Source organism: Typopeltis vanoorti, chromosome 23 (assembly GCF_054136105.1).
Source record: "Typopeltis vanoorti isolate ZY-2024b chromosome 23, IOZ_Tvanoo_1.0, whole genome shotgun sequence".
NCBI lineage: Eukaryota > Metazoa > Arthropoda > Arachnida > Uropygi > Thelyphonidae > Typopeltis > Typopeltis vanoorti.
Window position 1 is genome coordinate 14,825,549 of NC_143571.1, and position 16,458 is coordinate 14,842,006.

General features: G+C 35.6%; 1 protein-coding gene across 1 annotated transcript in view; it reads right to left on the reverse strand.

The window, feature by feature from the left end:
• LOC150093641 (protein sneaky-like) overlaps positions 1-16,458 on the reverse strand; it is a 43,944-nt gene that overhangs the window by 11,906 nt on the left and 15,580 nt on the right. The window contains exons 5-6 of the mRNA XM_090413114.1: positions 10,972-11,067; positions 4,667-4,793 (exon numbers count right to left, since the gene is read on the reverse strand). Coding sequence (XP_090269240.1) covers positions 4,667-4,793; positions 10,972-11,067 — 223 coding nt within the window. The remainder of the gene's footprint in view (positions 1-4,666; positions 4,794-10,971; positions 11,068-16,458) is intronic.

The window sequence follows — 16,458 nt, forward strand, 5'->3', positions numbered from 1 at the left end:
AATTCATGAGAAAAGAGCCGGTTTACAGAAGAAAAAAATTATCTTTCATCAGGATAATGCACCTTCCCCAAAGGTGTTTTGGCAATGGGAAGAATAAGGGATCTGCACTTTGAAATGTTGGTACATTCACCCTATTCCCTAGATTTGGCTCCTTCTGACTTCTATCTCTTCCCAAAACTCTTCCTCGCTGGTCAGCATTTTTCTTCGAATCAAGAGGTGATTCCAGCTGTAGAGGGGTATTTTGCAGATCTTACTGAGAACCGCTACAGGGACGGTATAATGGCGCTGGAGCATCGCTGGAATAAATGTATTTGTCTTAAGGGAGTATGGCTACACAGGCTCTGCTGATTATGAATCAGAAGAGCCTGTGTAGCTCAGTGGATGTGACGTTTGCACACTACGGGGCTTGACCGCACGCAGGAAGACTTGGTTTCGAGTCTAGTCGGCGACTAGAGGAAATGATGAAAAATAAAAATAATTTTGAAATTATAAGTTCGTTTTTTCATTGTTAGGCCGAGAACTTTTTAGACCATTCTCGTAGCGATATTGTTAAGGTGATAGTTGAATAATATCAAATGTTATGAGTGCTCACTTCAAAACTTACCAGCCTTATGAGTAATGATATGGAAAGATTTATTTCCAATGGGTATGTATATTGTTTGTTGTTGAAATTATTTCTGGAATACTCCAGATAAATAAATATTTTCATAATTTGAATATTATTGTATTTATATAGTATGATGTGGGCCATAATTTATAAAAGGTAAAATTATTCTAATCACGATTCTGAATGTTATCCTCGAAGCTATCCCGGTAGCTAACTGTCTTGAACATACCATAGTAATTAGCCGACAATTGATTGCCACTTAATCGTATCCCATGATGCAACTTTTCAGGATGACTCATCTACTTGTAAGTTATGTACAAAGAGTCCACAGGGTATTCTTAAGGTCTTTGTAGATGGAGATTGTTCGCTGAGTTCATTTGAAGTGCATTTAATAGACAGTAACTTCTTGCTGTAAATGCTGTTCCCTTGTGTGTTGACGAAGGACTTAAGCTGATGCTCCATATTCTTTTTTGTAGTAGTGCTGCACCATTCCATGCGATGTCATAAAGAGGGAATATTTTATGTCACTGGATTTTCTATTGACTATGGAGAATTGTTATATTCATAATTTGCAATTCACCTCTCTCTCTCTCTCTCTCTCTCTCTCTCCAGTTGTTTCTGTATTTTGCATTGAGATGCTGTTCAGTATTCAGACAGGACATTATTGTTTCACAAAGTTTTAATACTGGGTAGGACTATGTCTCTAATTTGTTTTGGGCCATAGTTTCTTTAGAAGGTAGTTGTAATATGGCTTCATATCGTGATCTACGTGAAGGCCAGGATATTTTACAGTTGTGACTTGTATTATGGCAGCATATGAACATTTTTTTCTCTTACATTACTGTAGCTTGTTTTATGGCAAATGATTGGCTTTTCAATAGATGGTGATTTATTTTCATGATTATAAACAAGAAACCAATTTTTAATTCAGCACTTTCTTTAAACGCGAAACAAATAGAAAGAGTGACAAAGTTTAAATATCTCTGACGCTGGTTAAATGAAGAATGCAAACCAGAAATGGAAATAAAATAATTGAAATGGAAAAAAAAAACTTTTCTCCTGATGAATCAACACTGTGTAACCGTAATTTAAATTTAGAGCTTAGAGTACGCATGGTTAAATGCTATGGATGGTGTGTGCTGCTGTACGATGCAGAAACTTGGACCTTGAAGACAACATCGATAAAAAAATTTGAAGCCTTTGAGATGTGGTTATACAGACGAATGTTAAAAATCCCATGGACAGCAAAAACGTCCAATCAGGAAGTATTGGAACAAATGTGGAAATCACGTGAACGATTAGATACCAAAAAAAAAAAAAAAGAAAGAAAAACTGTATACCTTGGTCACCTACGTCGTAATGAAAAATATAAGATACTTCAATTGATTATAAAAGGGAAGATAAATGGAAGAAGAGGACAAGGAAGACGGAGAAAATCTTGGCTGGCAGACAAGAGACAGTGGACTGGTATGAACTCTGAGCGACTGTTTAGAGAGGCTGAGGATCGCTCAAAATTTGCCAAGTTGGTCGCCGACTTCCGATAGGAGATGGCACTCAAAGAAGAAGGTGCAGAGAGAGAGAGAGAGAGAGAGAGAGAGAGAGTGTCTAAGGACTTATCGAATAAGTCTGGGATTTTTAATCAGCATTTATGTACGACTGGAACTATTGTGGATCCACTTTGAATGTTTGTTTTATATCTTCTTATTCTGCTGCTTGTTTTTACTGTTTTCTGAAGGTTGGTACGACAATGAGTGTTGTGTCATCTGCGTACTGAAAGAAACCTCATTTCCACAGGGCTGCGAAGACACCAGTTGTCATTCCTGTAAATATTAAATAGCAGAGGAGACAAAAATGGCTGCATGCAGTAAGTCATACATGATTCTCTCGGTGCACTGATCTCCCTGAATTTTTTGTGTATCTTTCTACTGGATTAAGAGGAAGATTCATTGTTAATCCATAGGGAATCTCATTTTTCTTTCGTTTCGTGGTTATCTGGTTGCCTTGTTGTATATATCTTGGATTATTTTGGGAGTGCTTTCATTTGTTGATTATAGTTTGGGTGCAGATTTTGATTCTAAAGAAATGTTTTTCATATGTAACAAGCAATGATCAGTCATTTTTCTTTTAATGACGTAGGCGTAGAAATATGCTGATACGATCAACGTATTCGTTTAGTGATTTCGGGAGTCATGGTTCATCAGTACAGCTGACCAAACTCTCCGATTAAAATAGCTGGATCTATTTGCTAGCAATAACTTTACAAATGCCATAACAGATGTCATCGGAGAGAAAATTAAGGATTATCGCATGGTTAGCTCAAATTTTGATGCAGACAGGAAGCTTCGGTCAGCTGGATTGTTATATTCATGATATATAAAGTTTTATACATATAAGGAGTTTTCTCCCTTAAAGTGTCTGACTGAGGCCTGATTTCGGATTACACATACTTTGCGTTCCTTTTTTCCTAATGCTGAATATTAAGTACGACAGCAATAAGTCTTTTTAACTAACTGGTCGTTAATGTTTTATTTGTAGTTTGTTTGTTAGTAAACTTAGTATAATTGGCAAAGGACAATTTTTGTCTTAGAATTTCTTGAGTCGTCTTGTTCTTCTATAGACTGCTTCGATATCCCCAGTTTTTATTTTATTTTCTAACCTGTCATTTATTTGTCATGTCGTTTCTTGTATGTTTTCTGTTCTCTTGTCCGGTAATACGTCATCTGTCTTTTAGTTTATGTTAAGATTTTCCTGCTTTAGCTGCTCTATTTCAACATTTAAAACAATTAGCTCCTTAACGAAGTTTTTCATTTTCTTTAGCAAATTTAGTTAGAGATACTGTTAAATTAAATTATAATTGTTTTTGATGACTCCCTAACCTTCTCAACGCTGTTATTTATTTTTTTATCGGATAAAATCTTTACGATAAAATCTTTAACCCTGCGGAGGTGGCGGCTGATCTGACAGATACAAACAAATTATTTAATATAAATATCCTTACACATACCCAGTGTATAGCTTGGAGGTCATGAGTAGCTGCGCATGCATATATTACGAGTGATATTCCACACTGTTTATGCGATCAGTTTTTGTTTAACACGTGTAATGTGAGGGTGTGTGATATTTCATAGTAAATTGTATCTGAGAGATACCGTGACCTCCGATGTCAGTATAGTATTGTTTAGTTTTTTTTTTCTTTGTTCAATAATTTCTAGGTTGTAACTGAAAATAAATAAACCATCATGTATTATATTTGCAGTGTTTTTTTTTTTTTGAAGTTTTATCGCATTTTATCACATACTAGTAATGAATGTATCTCTCAGATACACGCGACCTACGGTGCAATTTTTTTGACCGCGACCTTAAACCTTAATGGGTTTAAAATCCCTTTGTTTTTGTACTTTCTTCAATGTGCTTCTGACAAGTTAGAACATGTTAAGTGCGTGTTCCCAAGCAACTGTCACGTGCCATAATCTCATTCACACGGTAATCGTTCTTTGCAGAGGCAATAATCGATTGTTCAGACTGTTGTAGAAGGTATCTATATTACCGTCAAAATAAGTATTATATATATATATATATATATAAAGATAAGCCGAAATTTGAAACGTTTTTATGTCACGTTTTTTGTCTCTTCATTGTTTTGAAACGTCCAACAATGTGTTTGCCTTCATGAGACATCAATTTGTTGGACGTTTCAAAGCAATGGAGAACCGGCTTACCATCCCGGAACTCTGGGGGTTGGGCGTCGTAGGCGCCGGGGGGGGGGCAGATATCCCCCTAGTATATATATATATATATATATATATATATATATATATATACACTGTATTAATTTTGTAAGAAATAACAGAGCGGCCTTTGCTCTACATTTTTCACTTTTATACTTAATATTTTACTTAAAATGAGCAATTTAGCAGGAACACAAAATCAAGCATTTGTTCAAACTAACCTCGATTCCGAAATAATAACAAGAAATCAGAAATGCACAAGTTAAACTTAACGAAAATTGTAAGCCAGTGTCAATGTGAGTAGCCGACAAATCAAAGACGAATTATTTACCTGATTGGCGGTATTCTATCTTAGCATGGCGCTGTACTAAAAGGAGGAATTCGCAGAATAACCAGTCGAATAGTATGATGATAGAAACAGTTACAACTTCTCCTACAAGACGGAAAGTATTTACCACCTAAATAAATAAAAGAAATAATAATAGTAACTGTTTTCATTAACACTTTTTTTATCTCAGCGATGAACTTTGGAGAAATCAGGGCTGCTTTTTATGGCATAGATTAGGTCAAGTCGTATTGCATGGAATCATGAGTGCTAGGTTGTACATGGACAAGTAATTGAATATGTCTTATACTGTGCAAATGTTATGCTGTTGGCCTTCCAGCATAAAAGTACTCCGTGTTGTATTATACCTTTCAAACACAGGGTTTAAAGCAAATAGCACGGAACATTGTAGTAATCAGCACAGGATCCACTGTAACCTGTACATATTTCATAGTGAAACTTAGCATCGAGCAATCTTATACGAGAGGATTTCGGTGTACCATCCCAAATATGCGAGCAATATTCCATGGTCGGGTGGTTTGGGGATTTGTATAGAGTAAACAGTGGATGAAGTATTGTCTTGAAGGGAAAATTACACCGATTTTTATGGCAGATACAGAAGTCTTGGCTGAGATGTGTTTGTGCCAGGAAAGGTTGGAGGAGTAAGTTCCAGAAGGGAAATCTTATCGTGTTTGGATGTTGGGGTATTATTGAAAGCTAGGGGAAAGGACATGAAATCTTTCTTGCGAGAGATCAGACAGGACCGACTTTTGATGGCCTTAAAGTCTACAGAGTTGTCCTAATCTCATTGAAATATAGCGAGCTGATCGGAGTTCAGGATATTGGGCATGGTAGATCTTGTAGGCAATTGGGTACCACAAGGTTTTTGAAATGAAACGCAGGAATGGAGTACTGTCATCTGCGATGTATGGACAGGATTCTTCTGGGATATTCCAGATTATTAGGAAAATCTGAGGAGAAGAAACCATCCCAATGACTCGTAGTGAGCGAATGCTGAGAAAGCTGGCGATCCAGTAGAAGAGGATAGAATTCAGTTCAAAGAATGTCAGTTTGCTAGGTAGGCCGTTGTGCCAAACGCACTCAAATGATTTTGCAATGTCGAGAGAGAAGAACGTGAATTTTTTTCTCCGAAATTTTCAATGGCTTCCTGGAGGTGGGCAGTGAATGCTAGAAGGTCGGCTGTGGATAGAAAGTGGCGGAATCCACGTTGTTGATTACTGGGCTGATGGGATCAGGTGGTGCAAAAGTTAGCTGAGTTTTATCACTTTCTTTGGGCTTTCTTCTTATAACTTTCTTCGGAAGGCCGGATGTGGGCCTGTTCCCATACTGTAGAGTAGATGGAGAGTTTAATAGGATAAGATAGGTGTTAATTCTAGGACACAAGTTTCTTAACACAATAGGCGTTATACCACCATGAGCGGATGCCTTGTTTGTGTTAAGGTTATTAGAAATTCATCGGATTTTTTTTTCTGGTGAAGACAGTGGGTCGTATGGAGAGAGAGAGAGAGAGAGAGAGAGAGAGAGAGAGAGAGAGAGAGAGAGAGAGAGAGAGAGAGAGAGAGAGAGAGAGAGAGCAGTTCTTGGTAAAGTGGGAGAAACTTTGCCTTGTTATCAATGTAAGAATTGGAAGAGAAGAGCGATGCCAGTGAGTCGACTTGTTTTGGGATGGAATTATTATGCTATCATCTGGATGTAAGAGGTGGAAACATGGGTGCAAACGTTGCTCACAATAGCCTTAGCAAGGAACCAAAAAGCTCGACTGCCATGTGGACAGGACGCAGGTTTGCAGCATTTGACTGTTTCAAAATCTCGTTTGGATTTGCTGATGGTATTTTTACAGCCGTTACAAGAGAAGCTGGATTTTTAGTCTTCAGCGTAGTACACTGAGGATTTTTCCCCCCTTGTACTGCGTTGGCAAACTTTTCTGAGATCCAAGGATTGGATGGTGATAAGAATTTTTTGTGGAATGAGGAATAAAAGCCTTCATCACTGCGAGGAATAAAGTTTGTGAATATCTTCAGGTGGAAAATGAATTTCATTGTCCATTTTGAGACTAAACACCTTACTGATTGGAGAACAGAAACTTGACAAAGGTCTACGTTTTGCCTCTAGATCAGTATTAGTCTACTTTTGGGTAAGACGTGATATTTCTAAGAAAGATGCATTCTAGTAATTTATGTGATGAAGTGAAGATCCGTATTCGTCATCAGAATTATTCAACATTTCATTACAATTTATGAAATCTTAGCTGTTCAATTGAAGGAGATAGTATTCCTCGACACATTTCTGACTGTTTTGCTGTCGGTAAGTCTAACTTTGTATTGCGTTCGCGGTACTAATCAAGTGCCAAATTATTGTACATTGATGGTCAAAGCATGAATGCTTTTGCAAAGAAATCTTTCAAGTAGATGCCTCTGTAAATCTCTGTTGTTTTTATAGAACTTTGTGCTTCATTTAATATTATTGTTATTCTCTTTAGAGAAGATATAAAGAAGACTACTTTTTTTTTTTTTTTTAGATTAGAAAAAACTATCTTCGTCAGCGAAACTTAATAAAATTTTAAATCAGTTACATTTATAATACTAGTATAAGGTATAATAATATAATATAATATATTAATTAAAATTATAATAACGGAATTAACCCACGTAAAATATTATTTATTAGTAGAAGTTTCGCCCGAGTATCACGGGCATCTTCAGTACATGGAAAAAGCTAATTAAACAATAACTGACAATTCCAAAAGGTGCCATCTAAGTAGCTAATGTAAGATAACTAAAAAAGGTCATTAAATTTCCTAACTTATTTAAAATATATATCTTCTTCTTCTTCCCTTCAGGTATTAGGTCTAGTGGCCTGTTACGGAGCTATCTTTAGCCCTGCTAAGCCGTACCCGTCCCGAGGATAAGGTGGCTAGCCCTATGCCTCCCGGTGTATCCTATGTCTGTAGCTGAGTGTGTTCATGGGGCCGGTTTGCCTGCTTGCGGGAGGAAAAGTCCTGCAGTCCACGCCCAAGACCGGCTAACTTGGCCATTTCTGAGAAAGATCCTTAAGCTCCTCACGTCGACGACGGGAATCGAACCTAGGACACTCATACACTCTTGTCTTGTTCCAATGAACTCTATGTCTAGTGCTGATGTCATGTTCTGCAAGTTGCCTTTCGACCAATGAGGAAAATCTCATTGGTCGAAAGGATTCCTTGCTCTTGTGGATTATCTTATTTGGGACAAACAAGAAGATCTGCTTTTATTCTGCTAGAAGAACACAAATCTTATAATCAATACCTTGAGCCCGAACAGTCTGAACTTGCAGAACATGCCATCAACACTAGACATAGAGTTCAGTGGAACAAAATAAGAGTCCTTCATAAAAGTCGGTTCCTCATGGAACGCCTTTATAAAGAAACATATGAAACTTGACTTCATTCTCCTAACTTAAACAGATCCGATGGTTTACATCTGTCCCCTTTATGGGAGATAGTACTTTATAAATCAGCTAATCTTTCCTAACTTTGCTAATTATATATATATATATATATATATATATATATATATATATATATATATATATATATATATATATATATATATATATATATATATATACCCTATAATATAAAATGATAAGCCTTTTTCTGTAACGTTTTTTGTTAAGTTATTTGAGACGTTTTGAAACTTAAGGGCTACCCTGAGTTTCGAGTTTTCAAAATTCCAGTCATCAGAATTCAAGCAGAACTGGCCTACCAGTCCGGAGCTCGGGGTGTTGGGCGCCAGGGGAGAGGGAGACTCTTTCGAGTTTTCAAAATTCAAGGAGAACCGGCCTACCAGTCTGGAACTCGGGGGTTTGGGCACTGTAGGCGTCAGGGGGTACGGAGCCCCCTAGTATATATATATGTATATAATTTATTTATTTATCTATTTTTTAATAAATTAGGAAATTTAATGACCTTTTTTAGTTATCTTACATTAGCTACTTAGATGGCGCCTTTTGAAATTGTCAGTTATTGTTTAATTCGCTTTTTACATGTACTGAAGATGCCCGTGATACTCAGGCGAAACTTCTACTAATAAATAATATTTTACGTGGGTTAATTCTGTTATTATAATTTTAATTAATATGTCTACTCACGGTATTTCCTTACTGAAATAATATAATAATATATGGTTTCCCGTAGATATTTTTATTTAGGGGCAGGTTTGTCTGTTTTGAGGGACGAAAAACCCGAGTTTCAGGGAGAAAAATCCATCTCAATATGAGAGCAGCTAACTGATGTTTGATTGAAAAGCTCTAATAAAAGTTCTGCATGAACGTCACAGACTTGATTCGAACAGGAGTCTTTCCGGCCAAAGGCCTATATTTGGAGTATATTATATGACTTGAGGAGAAGGTAATCAAATCTGTCCCGTAATGGGTGTGTAAGGGTGAGAATTTGGGTTTTCTGAATAGACGTGCTTCTTGCGTTGGAATTAGCAACTGAATATACGCTGGTTCATAACTAAGCAAGAACACTGGTAACTATTTTGTTTTTAAGAGAAAGGGAGGCGTACATGGGGTATAGCTTTTCTGTAGCAAAGAATATATAACTCGTACAGTTTAAGAAATATGTAATTCCGCTTAAAAAAAAAAAAAAGTCGATCCCAAAGTTGTGTGTACGTCTCTGGTTCTCAGTATATAATTGTGTAAGGATTCTCAATATTCAAATTGCCATCTTTCAAGACGTTTACAATTTTGGCTGGGTTTATATTTAATACTACATTCGGGTGAATATTTTGAAATGTATTAATCGGAATTTATACCATGCTTTTATTTGTTGTTATTATTATTATTATTGCTATTATGACCAAAGCAATGAAGGTATAATTGCTAAGTTCTTATATTAAGTATGCTCAGTGGCAGCTCGTGGCTTAAAATCGTGGGGATGCTGCAACTTTCGAAATATACATACACACTGGAAGTATATTTCGTATTACATTGTATACGTGCTTGGATAAAATATCAAAATTATGGTAAAAATTAAAAAAAAATTAAACATGAGAAAATATTGTTTATTATCGATGAAATTATACTTTTTGGTATAATTCAAAATTACTTAAAAATAAAATATATTTCTTTCATGAAAAAATATTGTTTATTATCGATAAAATTATATAGTTTGGTATAATTCAAAATTACTTAAAAATAAAACCAATTATCACAACCCCAATAATGTTCTAAAATAAAAACTATAACAAATGTTATGTCTTTAATTATAATGTCTAAATATTTAAAGAGACGCAGTAAACACGATAAGCACTACGAACACTCTACTACTGGCGCAAACTGCATATAAACAACAGTGGAACTGCGCGACGGACAGTGCCGCATTACGCTAAAAGCTCGCATTTCACTATGATGTGCATATGCTTGCGCGCGTAGAATATGACACTGTGCTGCTAGAGTCCTTCGCCCTCCTAAGTGCTACAAGATGGCTTTTTATTATTTTTTACACAAAATAAGAGAACTGTAGAGGATTGTTGATGATAAAATTAAATATTACAAGCAAATATAAATAAATTAATAAATATATTTATACAGCGAGAAAAATCGGGAGTGCTGCAGTTCCATAGTGCCCATGCACGAGCCGCCACTGAGTACTATTAAAACGGAGTTCGTGCAAGCTCAACGTTGGCATCGGTAGCACATCACCCTCGTGGCTTATAGTCAGCAGAACAAACACTAGAAATCGACACATACCAATAACATTGATTACATTTCATAGCATCAAAAGATGTGAACAGGAAAATGTTCAAATGAGCGAATCTTTCTGAAGGAGGGGAAAGACCACGAAAGGCATGGAAACTTCCCCCCCCCCCCAAAAAAAAAAAAAACATGCAAACCATACTTTGAAACTACGTTTCAAAAACAAAACCGCTCGTAGAATTGTTGCAGAAGACAATTTTCCTTATCGCTTTGTTTCGCTTCGTAATCTACGAAGCGAAACAAAGACAAAATTAAATAAAACAGAAAGCGAAAATGGCACGGAAAGGGAACGCAAGGGTAAAAACAGGTTAACTTGGATCATTTCGCCACATCATTCATCAGGGAGGGGAAAAAAGAGTTCTGTAATGTTTCTGCACTTTCACTTTTGGTTTACTCCCAACAAAACTTACGTTACGCCAGTCAGTATCAACGCAAGCAGATAACGACCTTAAGGAAGCCAAATTACTCGGTATTTTTCACTTGCTTGTTTATCCCACAAAATACTTTGGCCGCAGCGACATTTCGTTTCATAATTCCAGCGGGTTACTCACCAGTTTTCGTTTCTCGTCTGCTGACAGCTTTACAGCAAAAGGATCGTACACTTCCAACTGTTCGCATTTCTTCAAAGGCAGAAGAGTTCTTTTCTCCTAAATAAATAAATATATTTATATATTTTAAGAAATTAATAAAATATATATATTTGTAACTATGCATATGGCTACATATATGTACTTAATATATTTTATATTAAAATGCATATAATATAATATGTATATATAGTAATGCAATAAAATATCTTTCTTTGTAGCCATAAAATTGTACTTTGAGGATGTGACGTCATGCACACTATTACTTAATTTTACATGATATAATTTATTTTATTTCTCTCTAAACATAATTTTTATATAACTTATATCTATACTAATTTTATGCTGAACGCTTTAAATAGTTTGAAATACTTTCTAAAATTGTAAACATGTGTCATCCACCTTTAAATATTACATATCACAAAACTACAACTGACTTCTGAATGCTACGTAAGTAAGCAGTGAATGATGAAATCTAGCTATGTACAGGATAACATATACGCTGTATATATGTATATATATAGATTGTTCTATTTTAAAAGATTTTTGACTATGACAATGTTCAAAGCATATAATGAATATAATGAATACAGACCTCATGTTATACGGTATATGTGGCGGAACATGTTACGCCTCATTGATACTATTAATGTCTCAGTAATAAATTAATAACCATTATAACCGTCAATAAACATAAGGACACTATAATGACCTTCATATACACCGTACCATGTGTGTGTGTGTAGTTCGTTACGCATGGAAGAAGATTATAACATTTATTTTACTTGACAACAGGACGTTTAAACTCAATTGCATAGGATTTCAGGTGTAAACTAGTAGACAAAACAAAGATGACAACTGATATGCAGTTATAGAAGAGATTGTTGTCACTTTAAAATATTTCTAATATTTCTCTATTTCTAATAATATTTCTATATATACGTTCGATTGAAGATTTCCTCGGTTTGATATATTAAAAATTTTTAATGACTAGAACCGAAGTTTAAATAAAAAAACTTTAATTACACTTAGACGAAACTAGTAATTAATTAGTTTCGTCTAAGTGTCTAGATTTAGACGAAATTAGTAACTAGTTTCGTCTAAATCTAGACTTCATCAGGTGTGAAATAAACATATAAATACTAGTAACCAATGTAAAGGAATTGTCTTTTAAAAACACAGAGTAACGTATTTAACACTGAAAAGATTAAAGGCTAGAATTTAAACAGAAGTATGAACTCTGACTGTATCATTATGCACATGCGTGCGTATAAGGTCTCGAGACTTCTCACAGCTGCACCATTCAATATTGGTGGAGCTGTGAGAGTCTGGAAGACTGTAACTCGGGTTGTTATTAATATGGACGGGATTGATAACTATCTCCTTAGAATCTAAAATTCTTTTCTCTAACTCGTGACCACATCGGTGTGCGTTGACAGTTTCATCCCAAAGTATCTGATGTGGAAAACTTGCATCATTTTGAGTTCGCTGAAAATAACAGATGACTGGACAAGGCACTGGCTCGAGTTCTGTTGTAGGTAATGTCTCTCTGGTGTTCCTCTAAACGGAGTTGGATAGATTTCTCCGTTTGTCCGAAGTCTGTCCGTGATATACACCCGAATATCAAGTTCACATCTGAATTAGAAGTTGATGGCTCTATCGCATTCTTGGATATCAAAGTAACCCGGAAGGCTGAACATTTGAATTTTCTATTTTCAGAAAACCGGCACATACGGACAGATACCTTCATGGTAACTCACACCATTTTCCTCCACAGAAGTTGGGTATCATCTCCACTCTAGGTCACGGAGCTCGGTCTCTTCTGTTGGACGAAGAGGAACTTCATAATGAACTTAAACATCTTCAAGTTACATTCCAAGTTAATGGATATTCTAAGAAAACTATAGATAGGTTACTATTCAACCCTCATCCACGACAGTATGAAGACATCACTACTAAGGGCAGCATTTCTATGCCATATATCAGTTTTTTGTCTCCAAAATTGGCTAAAATTCTGCAGAAATATAATATCAAGACGTTCTTCACAATCCTACCTAAACTTCGTTCCATCTAAAGTCGTCCTAAAACTAAACACAATAATCTTAAATATCCTGGTGTTTATAAAATTCTTTGCAACTGCGGTAAACCATACTTCGTACAAAAGAGAAATCTATCGAACTCCGTTTAGAGGAACACCAGAGAGACATTACCTACAACAGAACTCGAGCCAGTGCCTTGTCCAGTCATCTGTTATTTTCAGCGAACTCAAATGATGCAGGTTTTCCACATCAGATACTTTGGGATGAAACTGTCAACGCACACCGATGTGGTGACAAGTTAGAGAAAAGAATTTTTGAGTCTAAGGAGATAGTTATCAATCCCATCGATATTAATAACAACCTAAGCTACATCCAGCTATAGACTCTCACAGCTCTACCATTCAATATTGGCACTCTCGAGACCTTATACGCACGCATATGCATAATGATACAATCAGAGTTCATTCTTCTATTTAAACTCTAGCCCTTATTCTCTTCAGTGTTAGATACGTTACTCTGTGTTTTTAAAAACCAATTCCTTTACATTGGTTACTGGTATTTATATGTTTATCTCACACCAGATGAAGTCTAGGTTTAGACGAAACAATATATATATATATATATATATATATATATATATATATATATATATATATATATATATATATATATATATATATATTGTTTCGTCATAATATATTATATATAATATATTATATACATAATATATTATAATATATACATAATATATTATATATAATATATATATAATATATATATAATATATATATATTATATATATATATATATATATATATATATATATATATATATATATATATATATATATATATATATATATATATATATATATATATATATACAGTGCTGTACATGCAATGTAGCTTAGATTCCTTCATTTTTCTTAGATATCTTGAATGAACAGCAAGGTAGCTAAGAAGAAGGAAGAAATCTATTAATAAGAAAAGCCAGGGATTGTCATCATTGGAGAAAGCAGGATCGGGAAGGCTATTCCCCCCCCCCCCTCCAAAAAAAGTCGATGAATGCGACGTGGTTGGATATGCTTGGAGATGAATTGTATACGGATGTTGACTAGTGGCTGTTGGTCTTCATACACGATAAGAGGAAAGTGGAAGAATGGTGGAAGCTGGTTCGGGGGAACATTGCCCATGAATGAACCTATAAAAAGTGGCATAATGCAGAAACAGAGCTGCTGTGAGAAAGTGGGAAATCTGGAAGAGAGGGGTCGCTGTTAAGCAGAATTACTCTCTTCTGTATACAATCAAAAATTCTTAGGGAGGTTTGAAAACACCTCACCAAATGCGAGAACAATATCCAAAGGTTGGTCGGATTTAGGATTTACGATGTATTTGAAGTAGAGCAGAAGAGAAGTTTTTTTTTTAACGAAAAAGAATATCAATTTATTTGTTTATGAAAGGATAAGCTAAACTGATGTGAAAGTCAGGCCAAAAAGGGAAAAAAAAACTGATTTTGACTAGAAATTGGAACATTATCAAAAGCAAGACGGAGTAAACTAGGATCTTTCTTGCAGGTACCCTGCTTGGAAAGAGGCCAACGGACATCTCCAATGGCAAGGAGCATCGTGCCGTGTAACGAGTCACGCCTTTGTAGCCTGGAGGAATAAACTGTGTCCGGGCGAAAGAGGTGTTGAGATAGGATGCCAAGTTGCAGGCCTATCTGTTCAGAGAACTGTTGACAAATTGGACCATCCTGGGTCAACAATATATCATACTCAGATGAAAGTTCAGGGAGTCAACTACAAGTGCTACTCGCAGTAGACGTTCCACCACACTCACCGAAAGTGACCGTTGGGTGCTACGAAGGATAATATGTAAAAACCGCCATTCGTCGAGCAACGTGTTGAATACCGGTTGAATAATAATATGTTGAATAGGCAAACCAGACCAGGTAGCGTATGCTACCTGGTCTGGTTTGCCTATTTGAGGGATGGTAAACCAGAGTTTCCGATAGGTAAACACTTCCACCTCCTTGTCATGCTAACTCACCGTCAGAGACATCGTGAGTTCGTGATATCTTCAAGGAGTTCAAGAACTCATCGAGGAAGAGTACTCCACAACCCCAAAATCTTCCTTCTACTCTGCTTAAACGTCTATCTGCTTGCTCCGTCGCTATCCACTACCTACACACACAACGCCATCTATCACTCACTAATAGCATTTAGTCTCTTTATTGCACGTGTTCTTTGGCCGATTTGCCTGTATACAGAATGAAAATCCGTATTTTCGGAAGGGAGAACACTTCTACTTCTTCGCCTATGAGATCGGCGAACTCGCCTTCAACTGAAAAAAGTGGATAGAAAGATTCCTCTTGTCGTGACGAGAATCGAATCGAGGCTATTCCATAGAAGGGGAGGGGAGAATATATCGTCGTTCTTTGAACTATGATACGAAGGATAGGTGTTAAAAAGAAAGCAGAAAGCATAGCTTTGGCAAGTGAAACCGTTCGTAAAACAATAAAGACGAATTGACAGCAGTCGACGTCAAAGACTTTTTTTTCCCCCCCATTACATCCTTTTAGATTTGTGTGTAATTTCTCCAGAGAATGCAATCGAATTGACCCCATTTTCCGTCCGGCATAAATATAGTTTGGAATTTCTCATGTTATAGTCAAGTCTTTCGTCTTTTTATACATTATTGCAGTATATGCCTAATTATAAAAAGTCTCAAAATTTGAATGGTATTTAGTTTATATTCATATTTGATTAAACGTTTCTAACCTATTTTTTATATCGTTTCTTATATATTTTTTACAGTTTTAAGTTCTGCATTAAAAAAAAAAAAAGAGATTTTAGAACGATAATCTTTTTTCCTTTTAGGGAGATTCAAGTCTTCCTCCATATCAACATATTTTTGCAAAAAAATAAAAAATAAATTTGTAAACTTAATAGATTTATTAGGCTTAATTTAAAGTCGGTTACGTTGGAGTAACTGTATATTAAATAATCTTTTGGAAGAAATATTATTTTTATCAAAGAAAGATTACTTTCATCCGACAAGTGACCGATAGATTAAGATATTTGCCCTATAAAGAATATTAACGAGTAGATGGATGGCTGTCTTTCTTCTGAACAAAACCTGAATTCTTACTCTATCACCTGGCCACTTATTTAACATGCTGTAATAAAGAAAAATATAGCTGGACCTTATTAGATACAGCAACTGTTTATCGTACTTTACGCGTAATTTCTTTGTAGCATGATAGTTTTTCAGATAAGTCTCTCTCTCTCTCTCTCTCTCTCTCTCTCTCTTTCTCTGTGGGTTCAATGAACGACTAAAGATAAAACTGTATGAGAACTAAAAATTCATGCTTTGAGAATTGTGCTAAAGCATATCTAAGCCAACATTGCCGA